Source organism: Suricata suricatta, chromosome 8 (genome assembly GCF_006229205.1).
Source record: "Suricata suricatta isolate VVHF042 chromosome 8, meerkat_22Aug2017_6uvM2_HiC, whole genome shotgun sequence".
Classification (NCBI taxonomy): Eukaryota; Metazoa; Chordata; class Mammalia; order Carnivora; family Herpestidae; genus Suricata; species Suricata suricatta.
Window position 1 is genome coordinate 83528132 of NC_043707.1, and position 14507 is coordinate 83542638.

Here is a 14507-nt window from a genome sequence, read left to right on the forward strand (position 1 = left end):
CTTCTATTATAGTAATAGCTCTGTATTATTTACTTAGCTAATGAGTGTTAACTCCTGAATGCATATTATCTCTTTGATCGTTACAACCTTATGATTCTTACACACCTATAGGATGGACCAATATGGGCCAAAATATCCTCTTCAGATTATAATCAGCTGGCACAGAATGGTTAATTGCTCAAAAACACAGATAGAAAATTGGCAACTAGAATTAAATCTCACTATTATTTTTTTTCCAAAATCTTTTTACTTTAAATAAGCAAGGAAAAGGAGGAGACGTCCAAAATGTAGGGCGTCCTCAGTATGATGACCATGATGAAGATTCTTTAGTGTGGGAAGCATAAGATGCTGAAGAAAGATATAAGGAGTGGAAATACATTTTTGCTGAAGGTAAAAGAAATGTCCTAAGTGAGATTGGCTGTTTGGAGAAAAATGGATTAGGACAAAATATGAAGGCAAAGGAAAATTGTAGAAGGTTCATGAAGAAAAATCCTTAAAAAGGAATCTTATGTGTGGTTAGGACAGACTAACATTGCAATGAATGGATTTTAAAAGTAAAGGGGCATAAGATTAAAATCTGGTTTTCATGATGCTTTCTTAGATTGTTGTTTCTCTCTTGAGAGAAAATATAAATAAAGGTTGTTTTATTTTCCGCTTTTGTCTGCCAGGAAAACCAAAGCTTTGTTTTGTTTTTATCATCAAGTCTTTGATTACTTAGTTAAAACTTCTTAATGTTAAAGGAGCCAGGTTTTGCTAATAACTATAAGACCCTACATACTTGCTTTTGAAATCTTTTTGCCATCTTAAATAAATAATTGAAAGTTTTAAGATTTGTAATAGTCTTTAATCCTATTTAGGATGTACGTTCTTTATAACTTTCTAAGGTTTTAACAAAACTTCCCATGATTTAAAATGTAAATGAAGTCTCTTACACCAATTAGACCTTTTTTATTTGTATGTTAAAATACTTGAGAAGCACTGTCAAATAATTGTAAACCTTAGGTTGTAATTACCTGGGTAAATATAAATACAATTCCTGAAGCTTTAATATGTTTTAGTAATATGGTCATCACTTGATATTCTAATTATCAATGTGTTATGTGTCACAGAAACAACCAAATTTCCTTATCAGTTGCATCAAATGAACGCCATCAGACTGTTCTCCATGTCCATATTTAAGTTTTTTGTCATTTAGTTATTGTACTTATTCTCTAACAAAACAGATTTCATCTTGAAGGAGACTCATAAAAAGGACTTTTATGACAAATATAGGTATTTGACATCTTTAAGATTAATACTAAAGTTGGTAAGAATTTCCAGAACTAAAAAGCTGCCTTCACACTGAACAAAAATTAGTAACATGGGACTAAATGAACTGAGAAAGAAGATTATAGTTCTTGTGACTCTTGTTTTAAAGTATTGCTGGTTCTTTAATGTTTGCTCTTCCCAATTAAGTAAACTCTCTCTTAAGACACAATATACAAAAATATGATGAAGTATCCATTTATAAACAAACTAAAGTATTTATCCTTTTTCTCTATGTAAACCCTCTGAAATTCATAAACTCAAGGAGTGTTCTTCCTTCCATGGCAATCATACTTATTTGCATAAGTTCAATAAGAATCTGCTTTCCTAGTAATAGGACACAATCGGAAACATTGGTTACTTTACCCAGGCTTTGATTGGTACACCATATTTGAGAGACATGCATAGACTCAGATATGACCAGACAATTTTAAGGAACTCGGATAGACTTTATGAAACATGGAGCCATATAGTCCCTTGAATGTTGGCCTAAGACTTTGGTTACAGTGTTCCCAGCAGCCTTACCAGGTAAGTAGAGAATATCACTTCCACATCCAGATGGCCAACGGACACATGAAAAAATGCTCAACATCACTCATCATCAGGGAAATACAAATCAAAACCACAATGAGATTCCACCTTATACCTGTCAGAATGGCTAACATTAACAACTCAGACAACAACAGATGTTGGCAAAGATCTCTTTTGCACTGCTAGTGGGAATTCAAACTGGCGTGGCTACTCTGGAAAAAAGTATGGAGGTTCCTCAGAAAATTAAAAATTGCACTACCCTACAACACAGCAATTGCACTAGTAGGTATTTATCCTAAGGATACAGGTGTGCTGTCTTGAAGGGGCACATGCCCTCCCCAATGTTTCTAACAGTACTCAACAATAGCCAAAGTATGGATAGAGCCCAAATGTCCATCGATGGATGAATGGATAAAGAAGGTGTGTGTGTGTGCGCGCGCACGTGGACACATGGGGACACACACACACACACACACACACACACACACACACACACACACACTGGAGTATCACTCAGCAATCAAAAAGAATGAAATCTTGCCATTTGCAACTACCTGGATGGAACAAGAGGCTATTATGCTAAGCAAAATTAGTCAGAGACAGCCAAACATCATACGACTTCACTCGTATGAGGACTTTAAGATACAAAACAGGTGAACATAAGGGAAGCAAAAATTAATATAAAAAGAGGGAGGGGCACAAAAACATAAGATACTCTTAAAAATCGAGATCAAACAGAGGGTTATTGGAGGGGTTGTGGGAACAGGGATGGGCTAAATGAGGTTCAAGAATCTACCCCTGAAATCATTGTTGCACTATATGGAAACTAACTTGGATATAAGTTAAAAAAAATAAATTAAATACAAATTTAAAAAGAAAAGAATGTCACTTCCTGGCAGATGCAGGAATCTCAGGATATCTTGGGGACCTTATGAAGAGGAATTTGCCCAATTATATAGGGCAAGGACTGATAGAAAAAAATCTGTTATAAGATTGTTGACAGGACTGATAGAGAAATTCCAGTCCCTGACTGAAGACTTCACTTCAGGATTCTTGTTCCTACCCTGCTTGCCACAAATGCCAAATTACTACTAATGCAGAATGCGGAACTAACAGACTATAAATTGTTTCCTCTGTTTATGTTTGGGGTTCAGACCCGTGGAGAATTCTCTCCTCTTGAGCCTGCTGGTGTAAAATAAACCTCCTGCCTTCCAAGATCTCTGAGTGCCACTTGGTTCTTCCTTTGAGTGATCCAGACCAGGTTCTCTAACAGTATTTGGCTTGGCTTTTGGCCTGGAAAGCCTACTAAGACATCAGTGTGGAGATTCCTTACAAAAGGTTTCAGCAAAACCAATTTTAAAAGATCTGTACAATCAATCACTATTCTTGCTGAGCTATTGTAAATAATTAAGCCAAGTTAAAATTGGACTTATTTTGCAAATGATTTAGTCTTGATTTGTCTGTGTCTGGAAGTGAGGGGTTTTTGAGAGACAAATTATGTTTCAATAACTCACCTTTATGGATATTAAATTTTAGTTGTGATTGTCTTTGAAGGTTGTTTGCCTAAACTGGACAACTTGAGGTAAATAAACTTCAGAGAAATTATCACAAAAGCACAGGTATAGACAATCTTCTTGTTTGGTGTTCTAAGGAGATAGTAACAGGACCCCATAGGCATATAATTGTGTAAACAACTATAAAATGGGATGGATTCCCCCCAACAATTGCATATAAAAAGGCTTTTCTCACTCTAGACTTATCAATAGATAAAGACAATACTGCCTTATTATTCACTTGAGGCCAGGTTAATTCATAAATCTGTAAGTGAATATGCAAACCATATCCTCCCTAAGTATGATCTGACAGTTACCCACCCCATATAAACCCAGGAGACCTTGTTTGTTTTTTTTTTTTTTTAAAGGATTGAAAGTCTAATACAGCAGGGGATTTAACTCCAAAATAAAGGGCCCCTTTCCAGGTCATATTATGTACTCCCACTGCAGTAAAGTTATGGCCCATTCTTCATGGACCCCTATATCTAATGTAAAAATTATACCCTAACCTTTACAAAAAAAAAAAAAAAAGCAAACTGATATGCTTCTCATTACTGTGAACCTATAAAATACCTTGAACTCTTTTAACCTTCTTTTTCATTCTCCTTTTCCCAATATATACTAATAATTCCTTCTTAAAACAGGCCATTCAAAAGGATCATCACAGACATTTGGATCATGAACCAGAAAAACCCTTGTGATTCCTGCTGCCTGTTCCCACTCCATCTGAGGCTGCTTCAACTGTGACATCTAAAAATCCTTCTCACTGACAGCACTGGCACACCCTAGCTTTGTAATTTGCTCTAATCTATATTTTTCTTGTTTCTATAAAAATGCCTTTTATTAATTTTCTGATTGCTAAACAACACAGAGTCTATATAATGGCTAACACTGCCTGTTTCACAGTTCAGGCCTTAAGTGGCTTTCAAATGCATAAAGCAGTTCTACAAAATAGAATGTTATTAGATGTTTTAACTGCTGCATAAGGTAAAACTTGTGCTTTCATAAAAACAATACTTGCACACATTCCAGATAACTACAAGCCAACAGATGATCCTTTCTACCCAAGAAGGTTCATACACATTGTCCACCTTGGATTCCGCTGTCTCTGCCTTTTGTAACACCTACACGTTCCCCAACTGATCAATGTTGACCCATAGGTGTAGGGATGACTCTACACCCCTACTCAGCAGGAAGAAGCTACAGAAGATGAGACCTTCTATGTTCAGCAACCTTAAAATATAAGGGTCAAAATCATTCAGGGGGGATTTGATGAGGGAGCATAGGGTGGTGTGAACAAAGTGCAAGATAGTGCACAACCCCCTCCACAATGGGTCTCCATCAGTTTACAAATATCTTGGTAAAGCACAAGAAAAAGGCAATCTTAACAGATTGCCTAATCTCCAGAAACCTATAGACTCCGTTTCCTGGATTCCCAACCTCACCTCTCAATAGTGACACAAGGAACAAAGGCAAGAAGGAAATGACAGGTAAATTTTAATTTCCTTATAACCTACAGCCCATTGACAGATACTTGAGGCAGACAGTAGAACATTTATCCAGGAACTCCGTACTGTCTTAATGTTAATACTTCCCTTGAAGGCAAAGCAACCTTAGCTTGACAATAGCAAGTCCTCGGGTATTTTAGGAGTACTCTTTAGTATATCAAGTCTTTCTGGAAGCCTCTCTTGTAACTTTACGTCCCCCAACTTCATGGTATATAACAAGCCACTCTTCACCACTCCAGGGTAGCTCTTTCTGCCCACAGGTCCTGTCCCTGTGCTTTAATAAAATCACCTTTTTGCACCAAAGATATCTTCAAGAATTCTTTCTTGGCCATTGGCTCCAGACCCCACAAACTGTCCCCCCCGCCATCACTCCAAAACCTCAGCAGTATGGCCTTCCCAAGGAAGAGTATCTCTAAGACACTCCTACAATTTTATCTATGTGAAGACTACCTTGCAGTAAATGCTGGTTTTCACTTGGATTCTCAGTAAGTCTTGAATTACACAGATGCAATTAGTCTATTTTATTGTATCATGTTTTTATGTATCTAACTCTTAGAAGTTGAATTACATCTACTGGGCCTATTATACAAGAGGGATTAAGAATTAGATAACATGATAGATTGGATACTCTTTGAAAATGTTTTAAAATAACCATGTAAATATAAGTTCACCTGAATTCCTTTGTTTCATATAGATGAATTCAACACCTCAATTCTTTGTTAAAAAGCAAATAAATGTTCTTAACAGTAGTAAACATAACACTGGAAGAATATGGATGCTTTCTTAAGTGGCAAAGTAAGTGAAAATAAATGGTAACAAACATCCCATATATACAGTTCTGAATTAGGTAAGTTATTCTCCAAAATATATCTACTCTTAAAAATGAATATTGGAAAAAATGGAGAAAGGGCAGCATGGTGTGAAGAACGGGGGCTTTGAAGTGACATATTTTAAACGTCCTGATTTACCTCTTTGGTTATGTGATTTCTTTGCACTCAATTTTCTCATATAAAAATTTGGAATAATAAATTTTACTTTATAGATTTGCTACAAAGCTTATATAACAACACACCTTACCCAAATTGCTAAAAATAGTATTTAGCTTATCATATGTATTTAATAATATTATTTCCAATCCTTTGCTCAGAGTAGTGAATAAGAGGAAAGAACGGAATCTCCCTTATACATGGAAAATAAGGATGGTGATAGCTGGCATTTAATATGCATCTCTGCATGCTCTATGACGGATGCTTTATAAATGCTATTTCATTCAACTGGGAAAGATGATTCTATGTGATTAGCATTATTAGCTTACTCTTACAGATGAAAAAATCTGAGTGTCAGAAAAGTAAAGTTCAGGGTCAATCAGCAAATAATCAGTAAAAGAGTGGGGGGTAAAATTGAAACCTGGCATGTCTGATTTTAAAGCTCATACTTATAATTTTAACAATGTATTTTCTACACAAGGCTAACGTGGGCTTAAGGAAAGATACAGGTAATAGCCTAATTTTGCTATCACCAGAAGAACTAAGGGAACAGTAAAACAGAACATGCTCTCTCTATAGTAGGAGGGACCTCTTATAAAGTACCCTCCAGTGACCACAAAAGAGCAAGAGTTTTTCTTCCCTCAGGGAGCAGGACATTTAAAGGCTTTCTCTTCTGCCCATTCTCCACAGTCACAATGTGGTCAGCTGTCTGAGAAAATGAAGTATGGTTTTAGTTCATACCTGTACCCACAGTCTTCAAATTGTTTCTTCTCTCTTGTTCATACTGAAAATCATGAAAGAATCAAAACTTCACCTTGAGAGTTAGAGGATAGCCTGGAAGCAACGCATTATGCGATGTTTATTCACACCCAGGTGTGATGAGTTTCCTAACAGGAGTGAAAGGTTGGTTTAAGAGACTTCCCTGGTTGGAAAGAAGAGAGTTAGAAGCTCTGAGATAATCACCTGAAAGGTCACTTGAAAGTGAGAAGAGAAATTGTAGCTCAGAAGGAAAATGGGCAGAGAAATCCACTTTACAGAAGCCAAAGTTAAGCTGGTCTCAGTCGAGTTATAGTCTTGTTTACCTGCAACTTTGTCCACACCTGAAGATCAGAGAGATTTCTAAGGTAATTTTCACTGAACTATAAGATTGCCACCAATAAAGCTAGGGCCATTTATAATTACTGCATTTATATATCCCTCAAACAACACTGGTGTATTTGGAAGCTGTGCCTATTTCTGGTATTGTTTACACCAAATTGTAAAAATGTAATAGCTTTGTTTTTCTATTTTATTTATTTATTTTAATTTGTCTTATTTATTTTTGAGAGAGACAGAGGCAACATGAGTGAGTTAGGGACAGAGAGAGAGTGGGACACAGAATCTGAAGCAGGCTTCAGGCTCCATGATGTCAGCACCGAGCTCGATGGGGGGCTGGAACTCCAGAACTGCAAGATCATGACCTGAGCTGAAGTTGGACACTCAATCGACTGAGCTATTATTATTTATTTTTTCATAGGGTGATAAATATGATAACTGATATGTGTATTATTGTCCTAATTTATGGCATGGGGTGCTTTCTAATTTTCTGTTTCATTCCATGTGCATAACAATTTTTATGTAAGAATTATTATTCTTAGAAAAAAAAATTAAAGGTCAGAATGGTGATAGAATTCTGTGAAGAACTGGGGACGGAACTGAGGACAATTTTTTTTTTTGGACAATAAAGCCCACAGACTCTCAACTACACTATATTCAGCTTTAGGATTTCATTTCCCCCCAACACAAATAAATACAACATAGAAGCAAGGAATTTGAAATTATTTTTTAGTTTCTTGTTTTGTGTTGTTTATTAGAAAGTCCAGAGAAATGTTTTTCATACTATAGGTTAAAATCCTTCAGAAGGTCATGAAATCTATATAGTAGTTCAAGACCCCTTTTTTTTGAGATTAGTAGAATGTAAACAGCACTTTGATTAAGTGCTGTATAACTACTCTAAAACTCAGTAATTAAAAAAATCTAAACTAACCACTAATGTTGTCTTGATTCTGTGAGCCCAGAATTCAAACAAAAGCCTTGGAGAAGAATTGTTTTTGCTCCAACTAATCCAGGGTCTTAGCTGGGTAGCTTAAAATGGCTGGTAATTGCAATGCCTTAAGAAAATGGTCAGATTGTCTCTTTCCACCCACCCCTTCTTGTCCCCAACAGCTCCCCTACAGGATTTTTCACATTGGTAGTTAAGGCTTCCTTATAGTTTGGTAAGCTTGGAGGCTTCGAGTAGTTGGACTTCATGTGCTCAGCCTAAAGCTACAAGAGCCAATGTTTCAAGAGCCATGAAGTAAAATCGGCTAGTCTCTCAAGTCCTGGACCAGAAAAGTGGCATAATTGCACTTCTAACATATTTCATTGTTAAAAGAGTTACAGAGCCCATCAAAATTAAAGAAAAAGGGACACAGACATCACTTTTCCATGAATTGAATTCTAGGAGGAATGTCTTAAAAATTAGTCTGCCCAAAATGTTAAGTATTACAAAAATTTTGTTTCAGTTGCATATATGTAAGCATACACTTGGTTATATTTCTTTTGATGTTCAATTGTTTTTGAAAGGCAATGAAATTCCGTTTTTGTGCCAATTATATTTATTATCCTCAATATTACTTTATTCCAAGAATGCTTGTTACTGTATCTAATTTGTATTCATCTTTAAACAAGCAAATAAAAGAATCATACAGAAAAAACTGTATATATACCATCTGTTTAGACATATTTAAATTTTCTAGATAAGAAATAATGCAGTAATTGTCATTCTGAAAGCATTTACTTCATAACTATTTCCAAATTCTCTCCAAATATTATCCAATAACAATAGAGAGAAATAAACACTGTGGATTATATTTGTCTCTTACAAATATGAGAAGTAAAGGATAAATGACTAGAATACAAAATGATACATATGAAACAATAAATTGATGACTTTTGTGAAGCAATTCTTTTAAGAAGTCATTTACTCGCAGATCTGTTTTATAGAGATATTAATTATAGCCACTTGGCTGAGAAACCTTAGGCTTGAAAAGTGAAATATCTAACCCAAGTCACAAAACCAATTGGTAGAATTGAAATTCAACATGATTATTTATTAAACCAAGACACATTCATAAATACAATGCTATGCTTTTTCCTAAAGGCTTTTTGAATTTCAGACCAGATTATTTCTCCATGCTACCTTTTTGTAAGATCATAATGGTAGAGTATATAAAATACTATAGATGTTGCTAAAATTTTTAATTCCATTTATTACATTCTTAAAATGTGTGAGGAAAGCATTAGTAGGTTCTTTGCAGTGCTCCTAAAGTACTAAAAAAAAAACCTCTTAAAGCTAAAGAGATATCAATGGTGTTCCCTCAGTTATTTTTCTTCAGATTAAAAAAAAACAAAAAAAAAAACCCATAGCATTTTGTTTTAAATAATTACAGAAAGAGAAATGCCCTGAATCTTGGTAATCCATTTTAATAGGAAGAGTATATTAGAAATGCATTTTTATATCTAACTTCATTTATTTTATTTCCATAGTTGGTATTTTAACTTAAATTCAAGAGGAATATATTAATCAATCTCTAAGTAGTACTCTCTCAAATATAAAATTAATAAATTACTACTAGTGGTAAATAACTGACAAAAAGGTGTTACAGACTTAAGGGGTTTTTCCTGTTTAGAATGAAAGCCAGAAAATGAACCAAAATATATATACGCAACCAACAAATGCATAAACAAGTATTTTTGTAAAGTAGCTAATATCTATATTCTTCACAGCATGTTATGTAAACGGTAAATATACAGAACCAGAAACAGTGCAAGTAACCTGATGTGGCATACAGGTGGGAAGTACACAAATTTAATGGTAAGGAACTTAAATACTTAAGGTATTGATAAGGGTTTCAAGTATGTAATTTGTTCCCACCTGTTAAAATGGATTCATCCTTGCATTAGTTTTCTACTGCTGAGTAGAAATGATCACAAATTTCATAGCTTAAAACAACATTTATTATTTCAACAGTTTTCATGCACCAGAATTCCAATTAGCTGGGTCCTAGGTTAGGTTTGACCAGGGTGAAATCAAAATGTCAGATTCTCATCTCAGGCTCAGGGTCTTACTCTAAGCTCACTGGTTGTCAGCACAGTGCATTTGCTTGCAGTCACAATCTTGCTGTCAGTCAATGATTACTCTCAATTCATACAAGCCACCCACAGTTCCTTGCCATGTGACTCCCATAGGTGGCTTGCAGCAATGCTACTATTTTCATCTAGGTCAGCTATAGTGAGTCTGTCTTCCTATCCTCTAATCTGCTAAAGATGAAGTCATATATTTGTAATATAATCATGGGAATGAATATCCCATAATATCCACAGGTTCTAACCATAGTTAAGAGTAGCAAATTAATAATGGGTTTGTAGGAGGGAGCATAGGTCCACCTATGAATTCTGTCTACCACAACACTCTGTATTATTACATATATATGAGTTTAAAAGAAACATTTCCTAATTATTGTGTGATAATTTAACATTTATTCATCTGTTTATAATACAAGTATGCCATATCATAGGCACTATGGGTATAAAGCCAAGTAAAATATGATTCATATCCTATAGCATATACTCTAAAATCTGATAAAGCACAACTAAATCAACAATTAACCTGTTAAATGATATGGCTTGTATAGCATAAAGTACTTTTTTTTTTTTCAGGAATACTTTTTATTTTTGAGAGAGAGGGCACATGAGCACAAGCATGAGCGGGGAAGGGACAGAGAGGGAGACAATCTGAACCAGGCTCCAGGCTTTGAGTTGTCCACATAGAGCCCAAGGCGTGGCTCAAACTCTCAGACCGAAAAATCATGACCTGAGCTGAAGTAGGACCCTTAACTTGATGCTTAACTGAGCAAGCCACCCAGGTGCCCCCAGGAATACTGTTCACTTTTAATGGGCTCTTCAACTCCCCTCTCCCCCAGGCTGGACTTGGAGCCCACTGGACCCCCGATCTCCCTTGAGGACCTTTAACCCAGAGCTCAGCTGGGGGCAGGAACCGGTAGAACAAGAGGTCTCCTGGATTCCCGAGGACACAGAGTATCAGGAAGCCTCCGTTCCCGGTCTTCTCTGGAACCCAGCAACAGGCTCCCATGTCTGTGGAAGCTGCTTTGTGGAATATTCACATCTGCTTCCCAGGAGCTTTGAAGGTGTCTGTTCTCCCTTAACATTTCAGTGAAGTTTGTTAGGAGGCCCTCCTACTGTCCTGTCAGTCTTCCCCTTTCACAGGTTGAGGACAGTGAGGCCTGGAGGTTAGGCCACGGGCTCACTCCAGTCAATGCTGAGGTATGGATTAAGAACTCCTCTTTAACAAAAACAACAAAAACAAACACAAACTCCTCTATCCATGCCCTGAAGAATTCCAGTTAGCTGGGGTTAGAGAATGATCCGTTGTGCCTTTTCTATTTAGTACACATCTTGTGCCTGGCATTGCTAAGTACTGAATGTCTCACCTAACATTATATGTAATCCCAACTCCACCTATTATTCCTACCTTGCCAAGGTGTAAGCTGGGGCGCAGAAACATTAAAAAAAAAATATGTGCACACGGCTAGTAAATGTGGAGGCCAGGCTTTAGATCCTCGCTTCTCAGCTGTCATACAAAGATGAAAAAAATTCTATTGACCTCTCTCCTCACCCAATGGAAAAACTGGAGTTAGAACTAAAGTCTTTAATGAGAGCCTTGAACCAAGTAAGCAAAGTACGGGATGCCCCTGAAAGGGCCTAGCTCCTGCACCGTCACAGTCCAGCCATGGGACCCTTGCTCCAAGCAGGGCAGCCGGACATCAGGGTGCCCTGGGGGCTTAGGACCCTTAGGCATTCTGACAGAAGCCGGTAAGCCCCAGGCAGACCACCTCGGGCCACGGCATCCCAGGTGCCCTTATCCAGCACTAGCTGGAAAAATCCGGAAGAAGCCACTGACCCCAGGTTCTGGGCATCAGCCTGTATGAACTGCAGTCGAGAGGCAGGGTGCCCAGGATACAGGCATGTTTGGCCTTGGCCACCTTCCAGGAGGCTGTTCATGTGGGCCACCGCCACAGGAGAGAAGTCCACCCCCAGCACATCCACGGGATGTGGACACTTGGTGTAGAGGCCTGTACACAGGCTGAAGGTCCCACAGCCCACGTCCAACACCCGGAGTGGACAGGCGGCCGGGGCCTCCTGAAGCAGGGGCAGGAAGAACCCCTGCGCTTCCTCATACCCAAAGAACCAGTCGAACGTGGGGTCACTGCCGCTTTGGGGACCACCATGGAGCTTATTCCAGAGGCGACGGTCAGCCAGGCAGCTACCAGCCAGAGAGCCTGTGGACACGAGTGGGGTACATGTGTCACCCACAGTGCCCAAGTTTCATCAGATTGCTACTCTTCCGCTGTCCAGGGAGCTAGCATAAAGTACATTAAGACCATAAAGGAAGGTAATATAGTTTGGACAGCAGGATGAAGAACTCATTGTAAATTTATACTTTAAGTTTTAAAGAACATGTAAGAACTTGCTGCATAATAAGTGAATGAAGAGAATTTCAGGAGGAGAAAATAATATGTAAGAAGAAGGATAATACTATAGAAAATGTTAAAACGGTACAAATAATTTGATATAGCTGGAGGTAAGCATGCCTATAATGTGAATGTAGCATTAGCTATAATCCCAATATTAAAAGATCTATATTGACCTAATTAAAACTAGAATAAATTATACTGAACTAGTTAGAGCTAGATCAAAGACATCAGTTTGGTTTACATTGCAATTAAGATTATAGATGAAAATCAGTATCATATGACATGTAGTAAACAACATTAATTGCTTCCTAGACTAATTTTTTAAAAATTTCTTTAAAGCTTATTTATATGGTGTGAGATATGTTTTACTCTAAACATTGACTTTAATAATTACTATATTATATGGTAATCTATTGTAGAGAAATTTCAAGCATTATAACATGTAAAAGAACCAATGTAAATAAAGAATTGCATAAATTTGATGCTATAGACATCTAATATGAGTCATAGGGATGTCAAACAGTAAAATGAAATATTCAAAAAAAGGCTAATTAATTAAAATAAAATCTGTGTTCAGATCAGAGAACTGCTATTACCTCCAAAAGGGCAAATACTTTGAATATCTTACATAGTCATAATGACATTCCTTCACTACTTATGTTTTCCCAACTAATCTTCACTTATTTTACCTTGTTTTTTGTCCCTCTGAAATGACCAGAGTTTAAATTTAGATAATGTGGTAATCAAAGGCAGAAAAGTCTCAGGTAAATGTCTAGGTTATCATAAAGACAAATTATATGAAGTAACTTCTCTTCATTCCATAGTTAATGGTTAAATGCAGGAGTCTTGCCGTCAGGCTGCTTGGGTTTGAATTTCCTCTTGGTTTCTTATTAGCCATATGATCTTGGGAAAATTACTCTCTCTGTTAAATAGAGGTGATGACTTACAAGGTGGTTGTAAATATTAAATTAGTCAATGTATGCAAAACACTTAGAATTGGATCAACAGGTTTTAGGTATTTGTTATCAATGGAACATGGGCCATATTGAGATACACAGTGGGCAACAAAAGAACTGAGAGTGGTTATATTGGGTGGCAACATCCCTGTCAACATTTGTTTTCTTCAGAGTCAGGCTGATTTCAGAACATGGCTGTTTCCAATAGATCAGAAGCCTTCCAAGCAAGTTTGTGGTCAGTAGCTAAATACTTTATGGTATATTAGAGTCCTAATGTGGCATGACCACAGAGGGAATGGCTCTTGAAACTGGTAACCTAATGAATACTGGGAAAGGGTGCAGATGTTTTCAAACAACATTTCTTAAAATAGTGTTAGTATAGTCATTTACCTCCCATAAGTGCCTTTGTGTGGAGGGGTAGAGTATGAGAGTTGGTAATAGATTCAGTGTAATATTAGAACCAGCAAGCCAACTAAGTTAGATTTAGCAGTGAGAAAAAAATCACAAGGGAAAAAAAAAAAAACAGATGGAAATCATGACATATTCATATTAGGTTAAATTCAAAATCTGCAGTTTATATATAGTCCTTCTTGGCTAGTATCAAAGGCAAACCTCTTCCTCGGAGCTCTTCACTCTACTTTCCATCAGTGCTCTAGGCCTGCCAAGGGTGCACAATGGCTTCACACGTGTAGATTTGCCCTGCCTGGCACTTTTCAGCCTATCCTTCTAATTGAAATATGCCATAGATTAAAAAAGAAGAAGAAGAGTAAAAAAGTGAAATGCGGCATTGACCATCCCATGATTCCCTGCCTCTAAAAAACTGCTGTTTGTTTTACAAGCTTAAATTTAGTTGGTAAGGGACTATCCACATGCTTTCTGAATGACAGACAATATTTCAAAAAACTGTGATACCTTTTCTGGACTCTGCATAAGTCTCTCAAAGCAATTAAAATTTTTGAAATAGTAGCTTTTTGTAAAAAAAAAACCAAACAAGTAAATAGTTTAAAAAACCAATGAAGAGGATTAGAATGAGCCATATTCTCCTTTTTCATATTTACATTCAAATTTTAATGGCACTTGACTCTGAAATCAT

At 36.8% G+C, this 14507-nt stretch overlaps 1 protein-coding gene across 1 annotated transcript in view; it reads right to left on the bottom strand.

The window, feature by feature from the left end:
- Window positions 1–11632: 11632 nt before the first annotated feature.
- Window positions 11633–14507, bottom strand: part of LOC115297659 (citrate synthase-lysine N-methyltransferase CSKMT, mitochondrial-like) — a 51949-nt gene continuing 49074 nt past the window's right edge. Inside the window, 2 exon segments of the mRNA XM_029945815.1 lie at window positions 11633–11754; window positions 11757–12263. Coding sequence (XP_029801675.1) covers window positions 11633–11754; window positions 11757–12263 — 629 coding nt within the window.